This window comes from Channa argus, chromosome 23 (assembly GCF_033026475.1).
Source record: "Channa argus isolate prfri chromosome 23, Channa argus male v1.0, whole genome shotgun sequence".
Classification (NCBI taxonomy): Eukaryota; Metazoa; Chordata; class Actinopteri; order Anabantiformes; family Channidae; genus Channa; species Channa argus.
In genome coordinates, this window is record NC_090219.1 from 8,491,615 (window position 1) to 8,505,011 (window position 13,397).

Below are 13,397 nucleotides of genomic sequence, written 5' to 3' on the forward strand. Positions count from 1 at the left end.
CCAAACATATTTAATATTGAATCAGTGGATTCATTTTTTTGGTTTTTTAACAACTCTTAAAAATTATCCAGCTGCCGGCGTTCAGCATCTTCTCCAATGACATTTTGAGATGTAGCTAGGAAGAGTTGGGGCCCAAACTAACGACCCTGCAGTTTGTGGACGACTTGCTCTAGGATGTCAGCCACAGTAGTATTTGATTGATTGATTAAAAGTACTATTTTATGTTGAGTAAGTAGTTGATGTAATTTTTTTTAGCTGAGCCATAAAAGTAGGTTTGGATCCAGGTCACTTGCTCAGTCTGTCAAAACCATTTTAACTGGGTTGTAGAATGGAAAATCAGCAGTGAAGTTGTCCTGAAAACCATGAAATGCTGCACATACAATGTCAATCTGCAGTGATTTCGGAGGCACATTGGAAAAAAAAAAACAGACCATTGCAAAGGACTATAACAGCCTCCTGTCACCTTCACAAAGTAAAAGTTGCTCAGTGCAATCATGTATTTCACACTGCTGTTATACCTGAGCCTGCAGAGCCAGTGCACTTGCAGCATTATCAGGACTGCGGTGACTCAAGTGAGTGGTACAATCAGCTCCCAGATCTTAAAATCTGTACTGAATCGGGGTCAAGTGCATACTCAAGCATGAGTAGGGGAAATTATATTTTAGGTCATTTTATTAGTGCTTTGTAGCAGCCGGTGAAATTAGCTTATTTTAGCAGCCGCATGGCAGAAATCAGATAGGAGGTGATTTATCAAGCTGTCTGGGAACCTGGGGGTGGAGAAATGGGAGTATTTGTGTTTATGTACATGTCTGTATCTGTGTGTCGGGGTTTATTCCGAGTTCATAGTAACAGAATAGCACAGCGGGGGTGACAATCTGCTTTTGTATTATTCATGAACTTGCTGGGTTTGTACATTAAACCATATAATTGGGTGCGACGTGTTCCCGATTGTCATCACGTTACAGACAAGAAGGCAAATTGTCATTTTTATCACAATCTAACCCAAATAAAGACATCATGGGGGAATTAGGGTTGTGCTGCCACAGCAGATCCCACCACACAAACTTAGTGTTGCCCTTCATTCATTATTCAGCGAATGAATCAGGGTAGAGAAGATGTAGCGTTTAGTTACTTTTCATCTGCATGCATCTGTTGTCGAGTGGCTCCTCTCTTTTGTCTTCCAATCCCAACCCCTGAAGGAAGGAAGAACATTTATAGACCTTTGCTTGATCGAGTGCAACTCGCTTTAAAAGAAGCTTTTAATAAACCCACATTCACAGAAAGGTCTTTTTATTCCAGATAGAAAACACTTCTTACCAAAACAGCTGTAAGTGTAAGCGCTGTTGCTTGAATTGCTCGGTCAGTTCTTCTGTTGGACGCTGTGTTTTCTTATTGCTGTGTAAAATGCAGCCAGTTATAGTATCTGTGCCATCAGACATTTTTACTACAACTGAATTATCAAACAGTGAAAGCATTTGTTTCAGCCTCTTTCAGCTTCTCGGGACTCAGATAGTTCATCAAATTTTGAGACCGAAATAGCAGGAGAAGCAGAGATACCAACCTCTCAGTGGACCAGACTACAGCGTAGCCAGAAACCAGATTTTTGAGCAACTCACATTTTTTCTTTGGTGGGAAAAAATACATCTCCAAATCCTCGTGTGTTCAGTTTCATGCCTGACAGGTGTGGTACAAAATCAGAGCCTTTTTGTAAAAAAAAAAATAATTTGGCCTTTGTTGCTGAATATAAAGTTAATTAATATTTGTGGAACAGAAAAACAAAACAATGAGCTGAAAGACACCAGACACTTTTCACACCTACCTTGTTTTAGCCCAGCTCTGGCTCGTTTTCGCACTTGGTGCAGTTTGTTTGGGCAGGTCTGAACACGGCAATCCTAACCTTTGACCGAGACGCTTTACTGAGGGGGGTCTTGGTCTAGTCCCAAACAAACTGTGTTGTAATGACGTAGTCGGACGTGATCTGGCCTAAATCGGCAAGTTTTTTTTTTTTACTGAAATGTAGTTGACAGCATGTCTTCTCTGCAAAGTGTGAACGGTGTTGGATTTTCAAGATTCTTCTCACAAAGTGTCTTTTGCTTTGGAGAATACCCAGATAATCACCGCAGTGATAAAGCAGTTGTTTCATCTTCTTTTGTTTACTTTATGAGTCCTGCCCCAGATCCATTTAACCAATAAAAACACATTAGACCATTGTAGCAGTGATTTTTTTTTTTTTTTTTTTTTTTTTTTTATGTGTGAAAGGAAACGGAACCAAGGGGAAAAGATTGTTCGTTTGTTATAAGTCATCCTGCGTAAAATTTCATGCCAAATCGACGTGCGGAACACATTCAGCTGAGTGTACAGGGCGAATCCTTTTTATTGTGCACAAGAAGAAATATGAACTATTCCTGTCAACAAAACAAAAGTTTGAGTCACAGAGTACAATTACCTTGTCATTTAGTGGAATCTGATCAATCTGACATAAATTCAGAGAACTCTCTGAAATACTATTTTGTTTTTGGAAATACTGTTGAAGATAAAACAAGCATAAAAGAAAGTCTATGTTATGTTTATTTATTGTTATGTGCCTTGCAATATGTTCTTAGTGGGTCTCCAAGCTGTAATAGCAGGAATAAAGAGGTTTGTGAGGAGACTGTGGAGGTTTTTTTTCCCCCCTTCTTCACATTTTCTATTCCCCATCGAACTAAAGTATCTTTCCTGTCATTGGTTGAAAGTTGAGGCTGTGTTGGTCATTACTGGCTGCCATTTTTGTCTTTGTGTTTCTTTTGTGTGGATTCCTTCATTGGCTCTCTCTGCACCGGTCGATGCTTATGTCGCGCTTGATGTTGTTTCCCTTGTTGGACAGCATGAAATCTTCCCGTCTCTCTGGCCAAAGCTGAAGCTCACGTAACTCACCGCCTCACGGCTGAGTCCGCTCTTACCCATGACACCATGACACCGACCCTGCCTCTGTTCTCTCCTTGTAGGCCAGCCACACCGGTATGCGCTCGTACATTTATAAGCAGAGCTCTGTGATTGGCTCGCAGGCGGAGCACACTGGCATGCGGACGTATTACTTCAGCGCAGACACCCAGGAGGACATGAACACCTGGCTGAGGGCCATGAATCAGGCCACAATGATGCAGAACAAAAGTGACACACTCATCAGGTAGGGACACACACACACACACACACACACACACACACTCAAGATTCGTCACACCAACATACTTAAAGACTCCAATAAGCGTATTTAGTCACTGAACGCCTCCCTAGTACTTTATGAAGAAAATTACGTCTCTCAAAACATCTTTAGTTTACGAACCAAGAACAAACTGAACTTGAGTCAAACTAACAACTTCCAGACACATTTATTTTATAATCAGAAACATGAATATCTCTGCCACACACCAAGAGCTCCCCCTTGTGTTTGTTACTGATATTGCGATTCCAGCAGTGGTTTCAAATTTAAAATAAACCCTTTTTCTCATGATCTACACATACGCAAATTTACACACTGTCTAATTCTGCTAATTACAGATCATACAGACCCTCCAAACATGATCCTGAGAACTAAAAAAATCCCATTCAGTCATTTGTATCCATTCCCTGAAACTGTACGTACCATCCTCCAGTGGAATGATAATATCTTAATTCTAGCCATAGGTAGTGAACTGCTAACTTTGTACCACGTTTCCCATAGATGACCTGTTAATTAACAGGAAATTATTATAAGTGATGTAATATTAAAATATTTCTCCTTTTATAATCCCCCCTCATGTCTTTACACTCATTTAAAACACCTCATGGGCTATGATTTTGTGACTTTACAGCATTTGTGTGTAGACTGCCGTTGTTATATCCTTCAAACACATGTATTCTGGAAAATTTTCCCATTTGATTGTGACAAAGTGATTAACAAACAGTCTCAGTCCCATTGCTGTAGCATATGAGTCTACAGTATTTTTTTATGTGCTCGCTTGCTTTCAGAGGTTACGTTCTGATGTTGTGACATGATGGTTTTTGAACAAGATTCCTCCATAAATGATTCATGTGTTGACAAGGGGAAGGGGGCACAGATCAAGTGCGTTGCATTAGTTACTGGCAGCCTCAGACACCCGCAGATCCCAGCACTTTGTTTTCTTTCTTTCTTTTTGTTTTTTTTTTTGAGGGAGATCCCACAAGACTACGCTCGTTTTTAGTGAATGACAGAAGGGAAAACCAGCTGAGCACAGCTATCAGATGAAATGCCTTTTTTTTCCCTCTTCCTTTTGGCATTTTCTTGTTTGAAAAAACAGTTTTTTGTTTGTAATATTAATATTTGCTGCCACTTCTTTCACATTATCCCCAGAGTCGTAAAAATGGCAGCAGCCGAGGGTGTTAAACTTAAAACTAGTGTATGCTTCCCTAAATTTCAAAGATCCTATAGTTTCCAAAGTCCGAGCTCCTCCTGTCACATGCATTACATCAATTAATTTGAAGACTGGTGGTGCCTACATGGCTTTGCTTGTCATCTGCCCTGCTTTAAATAGCATGTGTGATGCATCAGACACTGTCCTTAAAGTTTCTCTTTCATGTGACAGTCATCTAGTTCAAATTCAGTTCAGCACAACAGAATAAAGACTAAGACCCCTGAAATGGTGGCAGACAAAGTCCATGGGATATCATGGAAGTGATCAAATGAAACAGAATTGGGGCTTATTGAGTAAAAGCTTCTGAAATCCTTTGAGGAGTTTGAGCTGTCAGGATAGCTGCTGTAGTTAATTATCATCCAGTTCTCTAAGGAATGAAAGTCTCATCATGTTAAAAGGGAAGTTAGTGAAAGAGCTTTTCATGTAATCTCTACTCTCCACAGACCATCGGACACGTTTGAGAAGTTGAGCATGTTGCAGCAGCAGCAGGCCGCCCCACAAACGAATCACATAAACCACCACAAGACCAACATCAAGACTTCAGACTCTGAGACCCCAGGACCAATAATCCATGAGGTTCTCCTGGAGCCCATACACCGCAACACAGAGGAGCTCTGCAGCTTCCACAAAGACTCTCCTACTACTACTATGCTGCAGCATCCTATAGCAAGCACTGGCTTGGAGATGGACACACACACGTCTCTGCCCTCCAACCCAGCACCCTCCGCCCTCCCACAATCAGACCACGTGTCGGCCTCTGCGCCTGTGTCCAGGGTTCCATCCCGGGCACCGTCGCGAGCTGCCTCCACACTTCCCTCCAGCGTTTGCACAAGAAATGGCCTCATCTCCACGCCCAGCCCCATCCTGGAGCCCAATGGGATTGCAGCGGGAACGTACCAGAGAGCCCCAGCGCAGCCCGCTGCTGACCCAAACAAGCAGGTGCAGAGGAGAAGCGCTCTGGAGCAAGTCGAGCAGTGGGTCAAAGTTCAAAAGGCTGAGCAGAAAGGGTAGGTCACCATTGTATACTGCACCCAGCAGGGTAACAAACATTTTATTTGGCATTAAAAATCAGTCATTAGCTGTTCTTTCCTGACAGCCCCTCATCCAGAGAGAACACGCTTCCTCGTCGCACACCACCAACACAGCACAAGTTCACTTCAACAGACGCCTACCAGACCCTCCCAAAGACGCCTCGCCAGAGCCCCCCACCTGGCCGCATTGGCGAGTACAAGTATGCCCAAGACCGTCTGAGCCACTTCCGCCTCACCCCAGAGCAGGGCGGCGCAGGGTCAAACACTGTCTGGCAACTGTACGAGTGGCAGCAGCGCCACCAGTTCCGTCACGGCAGCCCCACGGCACCACTCTATACCCCAGCCCCAGACTACCCCTTTGGGCCCCGCCCCCCATCCACTGTGCCTTCCTCCTCATCCGCCCCCAAATCGGAAGGCCCCACCCGCTGTGTGTCAGTACCACCTTCATCTGCAGACATCCCTCCGCCAGGGCCCCCGCCAGGCACGAGCCGAACTCTGTCACCCACTCGGAGGCCGCACACACCTGCTGAACGAGTGACCGTCAGGCCGGTGGGTGATAGGTCGGTGGTGGACATCCCCTTTGCTGTTTCCCCCCGGAGGAGTAAATCTCAGGTGTTCAAGGTAAAACAATGTCCAACAGATGCAGAACCAAAATCACACGAAGTGAGGTATAACCGTCTGAAACCAAACTTGTGTTCTTTCCCACATGTAAGGCTCAGTTTAAGCCTCTGTGTTGAGTCTGTGGCCTTTGCACTGCATAGCTTCATAACCTCTGCCCGGCTAAAAGGCGCAGGGCCGGGTGGACCAATAACAACCATGAATTGTCCATTTGGTCCTTGTGGCTTAATCTGCTAATCTGTTTTATTCCCTACATTTACATTTAGTCATTTAGCAGAGGCTTTTATCCAAAGCGACTTACAAGTGAGGTACAAGGCAGCAAAAATCTAAGGTCAAGGAGAAAACATCAAAGCAAAGTCCTATCAGAAATGTGTTCACATTTCACGAGATGCAAGTGCGAGAAAGAGCAGAAAGGAAGGTTGTTGTATTTTTTTTAAGAGATTTAAGTAAATGGTAAATGTTCTGCACTTATATAGCGCTTTTCTACCCATTGGCACTCGAAGCGCTTTACGCTGCTTCTCATTCACCCATTCACACTCACACTTTTACTATTAAGGCATTTACATAACACCGTCGTATAAAATATTACAAATATCAGTTAATGTTTACAACATTAACTGATATTGCTTTTAGGCACTGCAGCATAGGTTTTTGCTGTCAGGTCATTGTCTGACATGGATTTTGTGATGGGACCATTAACACGTTTTCCCACTGGCTAGTGCAAAACTATCAAATAGAACCGTTTCTCATCCAGAACAATGTCAGTCAGTCTGACAGTGTGGGGTGGATGTTGAAACTGTGCTTCACTGAACAGAATAATGATTTTAGTGCCTTGGGCTACAATTACAGACGAGTCCTTAAGGCATTCGGTCTTTTAAATTAGCTCAACTGTGTCAGCAATCAGTGAAAAATAAACTGTAAACTATTAGAAACGTTAACATAGTACGAATATGTACAAGCGCTTTGATCACATGGAGCTGGCTGTGTTATGATGCAATAGAAGGTCACTAGTTTAATTCCGCAGTTACCACACACACACTGTACCTAATGTGATATTTAAAATTGCTGTCTAAAGCTCAAACACTGTAAGTAAATCGTGTGTCATGTATGTGTTGTCAGGCTGCAACAATCGAGAGGCGGTCAATGCCTCCATCTGGCTACATCACACACACAGTCAGTGCCCCCAGCCTTCATGGCAAGACGGTGAGTTTTACAAGTGTCTTCATTGCTGGTATTGACCTTTAAGTAAACGTTACACTAGGTATCCATGTAGTTATTATATTGACTTACTTATGATTATTTTTGACTAGATTGATTAAATCAATGTGTTCATTCTCTGCTAGTTTATGAGTAAAGTGTTGTATGATATTGTCCCAACATTAATTAGTCTTCTCGACACTGGCTGGTTAGCTGTAGCTGGACATGTGGGAGAATTGCTCCTTAGCAACTTGTTGTGTAGAGTGTGTAGCTATGTGTCTGACTGTGTTTCCAACACCATTAATCCTTTTTAATTTAGCTGCAGATCTGCTTGTTCAAATTAGCAGTCAGTAATTGGCCACTAGCGCTAAGCTACTCGTGTAAACCAAGAGAAGTTTCACTGGACTTTGCTGTGGTCAGTATTAACATGTGCCAGGTTTAATGTCATGTGGTGCCTGACAGCCCGAGGAGCTCACTCTGCTCCTCATTCAGCTGCGCCGGCATCAGGCCAAGATGGCGTCTGCGCGCCAGCACACGTTAGCCCAGCTCCAGCGACTCAACAGTCCCAGCGAGCCTTTCCACTACAGCCACCTCGTCACTGCTAGCACCAGCCCCCTCCTCAGCTCTGGCCCCTCTCCTGTGTCTCACCTTGGACATGCGAGCCTCTCGGCTCCCATGGGCTCTTGCAACACCCAGGTGGGGGCCGGTGCGGCACGCCTGCTGCCCGTTGTACCCCGGGCTGGTAGAGGTTGCCAATAAACATACTGCAGTTTTTTTTCTACCCGTCATAGTTATTTTGTAATTGTTTATTTCATTGTTGTGCTTGCAGGAACAAGGCTGACTAAAAGATAACTTTTAGTAGTTTTGCTTGTCCAACGCTTTGATGTTTGACAAAATGTTCTGAAACAAATAGCTGGACTGGAAAAGATAAGATGTCATCATATAGCAGCCATGTTCACTGAGACTGACATCTTTTCCATGCACGTACAAACGCACTACCAGGTCAGACCGGTCACGTCCACTTCCCTATATCTAGATGTGAAACTCGGGATTCAGTAGTGCTGAAAATCAATCTATCCCCAGGAACGGCTGCTCTTAGCTCCTGACACTAACCAGAACAGACTGGCCGAGACCATCAGCAGTAAATTAGTGGCAACCTCTACCTAAAAACTTGTGCATCGGGCATTGTTGTTCTGTGAAACGCCGGCCTGGCTGCCGTCATAGACCCATTCACCACTTTTCCATGTGCCCCTCTTGGCTGGTCAGTTTCCACATTGTGCTTCCAGTGATACTGTCCATAGCATGTCGTGCTGCTAACTTTTCAGCGTCCACAAAGCCATTTCATGCTTTGGCTAACTGGCTAGCTGTGGATGTGTCGGTCACTTTTAATCTTCTGATTCGTGAGTCTCTCATCTTCGGCCGTTAAGTGTGTTCTCTGTTGAACGACGGGTGCTGAATTCCAAGCTGAATTCAGGGACGTTCTAGTGGTTCTGGTCTGTGCTGGCTTTTTGTTTGTTACAGTACTGCAGTTGTGTCTAAGCAGTTTTTTGCTGTACATGTGAGTGTTGTGATGCATGAGAGCACAGATACATACCGGCAGTTCACACGTCACAGTCAACACACAACTCTCACTGCTCGATAAATCTTCAGTGACATCAGATGAGTCAGAGGGGGAATTGGCACAGTAAAGTAATCCACACCTCTGTGTTTGTCACCCTCTAGGTTGATGACACCTATATGCAGCTGAAGAAGGATTTGGAGTATTTGGACCTTAAGGTGAGACATAAAAATGAATGGACGTCAGAGAGTTTAGCCCCAGTAAAACTGTATGTGAACTTGACTTCTCCTTAAATTCAAGTGCTTTACTTCTGACGTGCCTTTTCTGAACCGGAATATCTCGATCTCAAACTAACAGTCATGCTGACAACTACCTCTAATACTCTTGGCCATCTTGAAATGTTGAAAATGGAGATGTTCAGGCATTTGCATGGGGACGAATATCCCAGAGTTCTTTTTAACTAATGAGTGGTTTTAGAAGCATCTTCCAAAAAAAAAAAAAAACAGCCGCCAATCTGTGACTGCGGCTCTGTGTCTCTGTGATTTTTATTTTTTTTTTTGACTCCCAGATCAGAGCACTAGAGCCCCTGATCCTCGCAGTTCACAGTTTACTGCTGCACTGCACTGCTGGGCCACTCAGGCCTATAATGAACGTAAGCTCTTTGTGTATGTGTGCGTGTGTCTGGACTCAGTCCATGTGCATTATTATACACAGAAGTGGGATGCTGTATGCAGTGAGTCTGTGGTCCTGCGTGTACAGTTATGCTTGTGCATGTTCGTGCAGCATTCAGAGCAGGGATGCATGTGTATAGTCTGTGCTGTAAGGGTGTGTGTGTGTGTGTGTGTGTGTGTGTCTAGAGAGTCTGTGTTCTAGAAAGACCATCCCATTGCTTCCAGCACAGCAATTGCAATATGTTGGCATCAAACATCTTACCTCCGTGTGACCATGTTTGTGGAAGCTGCTGTCTAATATTGGGCATGGGATGGCTCGGCAGTGCATGTGTTGTGGCTGTGGCTGTGGCCCGGTGGTTGAAAAGCCAGCTGCTTCTACCATCGTTTCTGAAATGCTACACGGGGCTTTACTGTGTCCTGTCCAAAAAACAAGAGAGCACATCCTAAGGTGATTATGCCAAAGCACAGGACAGGGCTGTTATCAGGGATTTGCTGCTTTTCTCACTCTTAAATTTGCATATGTGCTCTACTTTAATGTTTTGCAGTATTTTGGGTTATTCTTGCACTGTAGAACCCTGTCAATAACCCCAGTGAATCTGGAAGCAAGCACCGGAGCCCCGGCAGTCCAGCGTGTGTTCCTAAAACCAATACCTTCCTGCTCGTATGGACGGGACATTGTGTATACATGTTTTATGGAAAAGTCATTTCATGCAGGGCTTCAAAGCGTCCAACAGCTATCATGTTCCTCATGGCAGCAGCTTATTTTGTGTGCTAAAAGTCACTCATTCAAGAGAATGTGTCCCAGATAACAGTCTGTGACTGCGACTCCTTATAGTTTGTAGCTGGTCTCTGTGTTCTGTATTTCCTTTATTTCTTCACCCTCGTAACCCAGAAGTCAGGTTCCTTTATTTCCTGTATAATTACTAACCAGAAATACTCACTATCTAATTTCCAGGTAGCTGGAAGTCAGACATTGAAAGATTCAGGGAGACCTGTGAAGGTTGCAGAAAGCGATGTGGATGTAAGTACAAGCTAAAGCTACATTAACGTTTTATTACAGCTTTGTAGCAGGGACACTCCATAACGTATCTCACTGTGCAGAGCAGCACTGGGTGAAGTACAGACATGTTAAATCTTCTAACCAGACAGACAAGCTCACTTCATCAAGCAGGTTATATTTCAGGGCCTGTATGTCTGTTAGTAGCATATCTAAATAACATATGAACAAAAATCTTAATAGATTTGGGGGGAAAGAGAGCTGTGGGCCATGATAGGAATTAAGGAAACGTTGGGAGGTAAGATATTTATTTAAATTAGGTTAAATTAAGGCAAAACATAATAGAATGTGGAAAATGTCTGAGCGGATGCTGTAACCTTTTCTACTGAGCTTTAAGGGAAAATAGCATGCAGAGAGTGTTTGTGGGTAAATGCCATAACTCTTTCAGTTTGATAATCCAAACAATTCCCTGCAGCTTTTCAAACAGCCTTGTTTTCGCTTATGAAAGTATTTCTAAGGCTAAGCTTCACACGCACAACTGTTTAAACAATTTATGAGCACGTTGTCTGCAATGAATATTTGATTACATCCAACAACAACAACATCACCACAGAGACAGCAACAGAATTAATAATTTATTTAATGGGATGTGAAAACGAGCAGAGAAAGTAAAAATGCATGTGGACAAGCGCTTTGTTCACATGAGACTGTTCAGTCACAACCTTGTTACATGAATATTGTGTTGTTTTACCACAGGACACTAAAGGGATCCCACCTTTGCCTTGATGCTCGCCGAGTTTAATCGGGGATTAATTAACAGGGCTCAGAGCAACCCTGACACTGTGATTAACCGTGTCAGATGGGTCGCACCCACTCTGTCTAATGGGCTCTCTCACAATAATTACACCCGAACGAGACCAGGGGAGCTGTGCCTGCAATCAAACATTCAGAAAAGACACATGACTACACAGAAACATACTGATACACACAGCTGCACACATACACATTCATCTAGACGTGCTGAGGCAAAGGGAAAGTTGCAATTAATTAACCTTAATTATCACAGGTCAACAGATAAATAAACACTTGAGAAGTGGTTCCTACAATGCACCCTCTGTTCCCCACCCCCCCTTCCCCTGCCTACTCAGCTCTGTGTCTCCCCCTGCAGGTGAAATTGAGTCGGTTATGTGAACAGGATAAAATCCTGAAGGATCTGGAGGCACGGATCAGCTCGTTAAAGGAGGACAAGGTACACACTCTACTACCAGACCTCTGGCCAAGTCCACATCAGTCCAGGAAAATCCAACTGAATGCACCTGCATGTATATTTTAGCATATATTCTGTAAAGTATGGATTGAAGTCTTGCACCTCAGAAGGCAAGTACAGAAAGGTCCAGTGAAGTATCATGATGTCTTACATAGTAACTGACCGTCCATGGAGCCAGTGTTGAATAACCTTCCATATGACCTGCCGCTGCTCTAAATGCACAATTTTAGCGCAACATATTATGAGGGAAGCAGCTCTGAGTGGCTTCAGACAACCTTATGCTTTTTCGCCTCGTCAGGACAAGCTGGAGAAGGTGCTGGATTTTTCCCATCAGCAGATGGAGCAGTACCAGGAACAGCCAGCCCACGCCTACAAGATCGCCTGCCAGCAGAGGCTGCTGCAGGAAGATCTGGTCACGATCTGGGCCCAAATATCACGTCTCTCCACGGTGTGTCTTTGTGTTGAAAAGATACCTGACGTTTGTTCTGCACGTACTGCATGGATAGTAGTTAGGATGCACATTAAAGTTAGTTCGTGGGTAGAGTATTGGCTCCCAATGTTTTTTGCCATGAGTATATTAAACTGTCTACCTGTGCCCTGCTGAATACATATATCTCACTATAGTATATGTTGGCAAAATGTATTTATATAACCTAATCATATTTTCAGCTCAGTTCTATAGTTATGTATTATAAAACTGAAGAGATCATTTTGCTAATTTTTACTCATAATATGCTTTGACTTGAAATGATTATGTTTCTGTGTGTGTGTGTGTGTGTGTGTGTGTGTGTGTGCTTGTTTTCTGCAGGAGATGGCACAGGCCTGGGAAGAGTACAACAGGCTGGAGAGATCAGTGGAGCAGCTGAGGACAGCACTGCAGGCTCATATGAACAACAGCACCACCCCTCAGGTGAGGCATGCTACTGCAGCTCAGAACACAGCAAGTACCTCAGTTCTTTAGTCGAAGCAGTTGAGTGAGTTTCAGATACGGTGGCTATAGCTTTTATCCAGGCTGTGCTTATTTTGTCTGTAAGTAAGTTTCTCAGACAAATGTGTGTCCGTGTGTTTTTACACAGCAAGAAAAAAACGAGATGAAACGCGAGCTGTGGCGGATTGAGGATGTGATGGCAGGACTGAGTGCCAGCAAAGCTAATTACAAGATCACCATTGACTCTGTCCAGAATCCAGGTGGGAAGACGACACTGTCGCAACCAGATTGTGTTCACTCTCAAATCCCTTCACTATTGTCTTTAAACATCTCTTTCCAAATGAAAACCCAAGAAAAGTTTAACATGTATTTGTTCTTCTTAGCTTTAAGTTGCTGAGAAATTTCTACATTTGCCAACTCTGAACCGTGAATCTGCGTTGAACATTTCAATAAAAACCTTGATTTCTTTGTGCCGACATGTCCCTCCAGAGAGAAAATTAGTGCCTTCGGCGTCAGAGCCAGCAGTGCCTTCTCTTAGTGCGGAGGTTCAGCCTCCTCCTCGCAGCTCCATCCCCACCATCCTCTCCCATACTTTGCCTCACGGCACTGTGCCAAAGTGGGTGAGTGTCATGGTTGGAAAAGCTGCCACAGAACGAACCTGCGTTCATTTGAAACTTGTTTCAAACTTATTACAATAGCAATACAGTAGTACTGACTACAC

General features: G+C 43.7%; 1 protein-coding gene across 3 annotated transcripts in view; it reads left to right on the forward strand.

Annotated features, from left to right (window-relative positions):
• plekha7a (pleckstrin homology domain containing, family A member 7a) overlaps window positions 1-13,397 on the forward strand; it is a 117,432-nt gene that overhangs the window by 96,294 nt on the left and 7,741 nt on the right. For all 3 annotated transcript variants that reach the window (XM_067493770.1, XM_067493771.1, XM_067493772.1), the window contains exons 9-20: window positions 2,985-3,166; window positions 4,853-5,416; window positions 5,506-6,061; window positions 7,178-7,261; window positions 7,718-7,951; window positions 8,978-9,031; window positions 10,440-10,505; window positions 11,650-11,730; window positions 12,047-12,196; window positions 12,557-12,658; window positions 12,825-12,936; window positions 13,166-13,296. In XM_067493770.1, coding sequence (XP_067349871.1) covers window positions 2,985-3,166; window positions 4,853-5,416; window positions 5,506-6,061; window positions 7,178-7,261; window positions 7,718-7,951; window positions 8,978-9,031; window positions 10,440-10,505; window positions 11,650-11,730; window positions 12,047-12,196; window positions 12,557-12,658; window positions 12,825-12,936; window positions 13,166-13,296 — 2,316 coding nt within the window. The remainder of the gene's footprint in view (window positions 1-2,984; window positions 3,167-4,852; window positions 5,417-5,505; window positions 6,062-7,177; window positions 7,262-7,717; window positions 7,952-8,977; window positions 9,032-10,439; window positions 10,506-11,649; window positions 11,731-12,046; window positions 12,197-12,556; window positions 12,659-12,824; window positions 12,937-13,165; window positions 13,297-13,397) is intronic.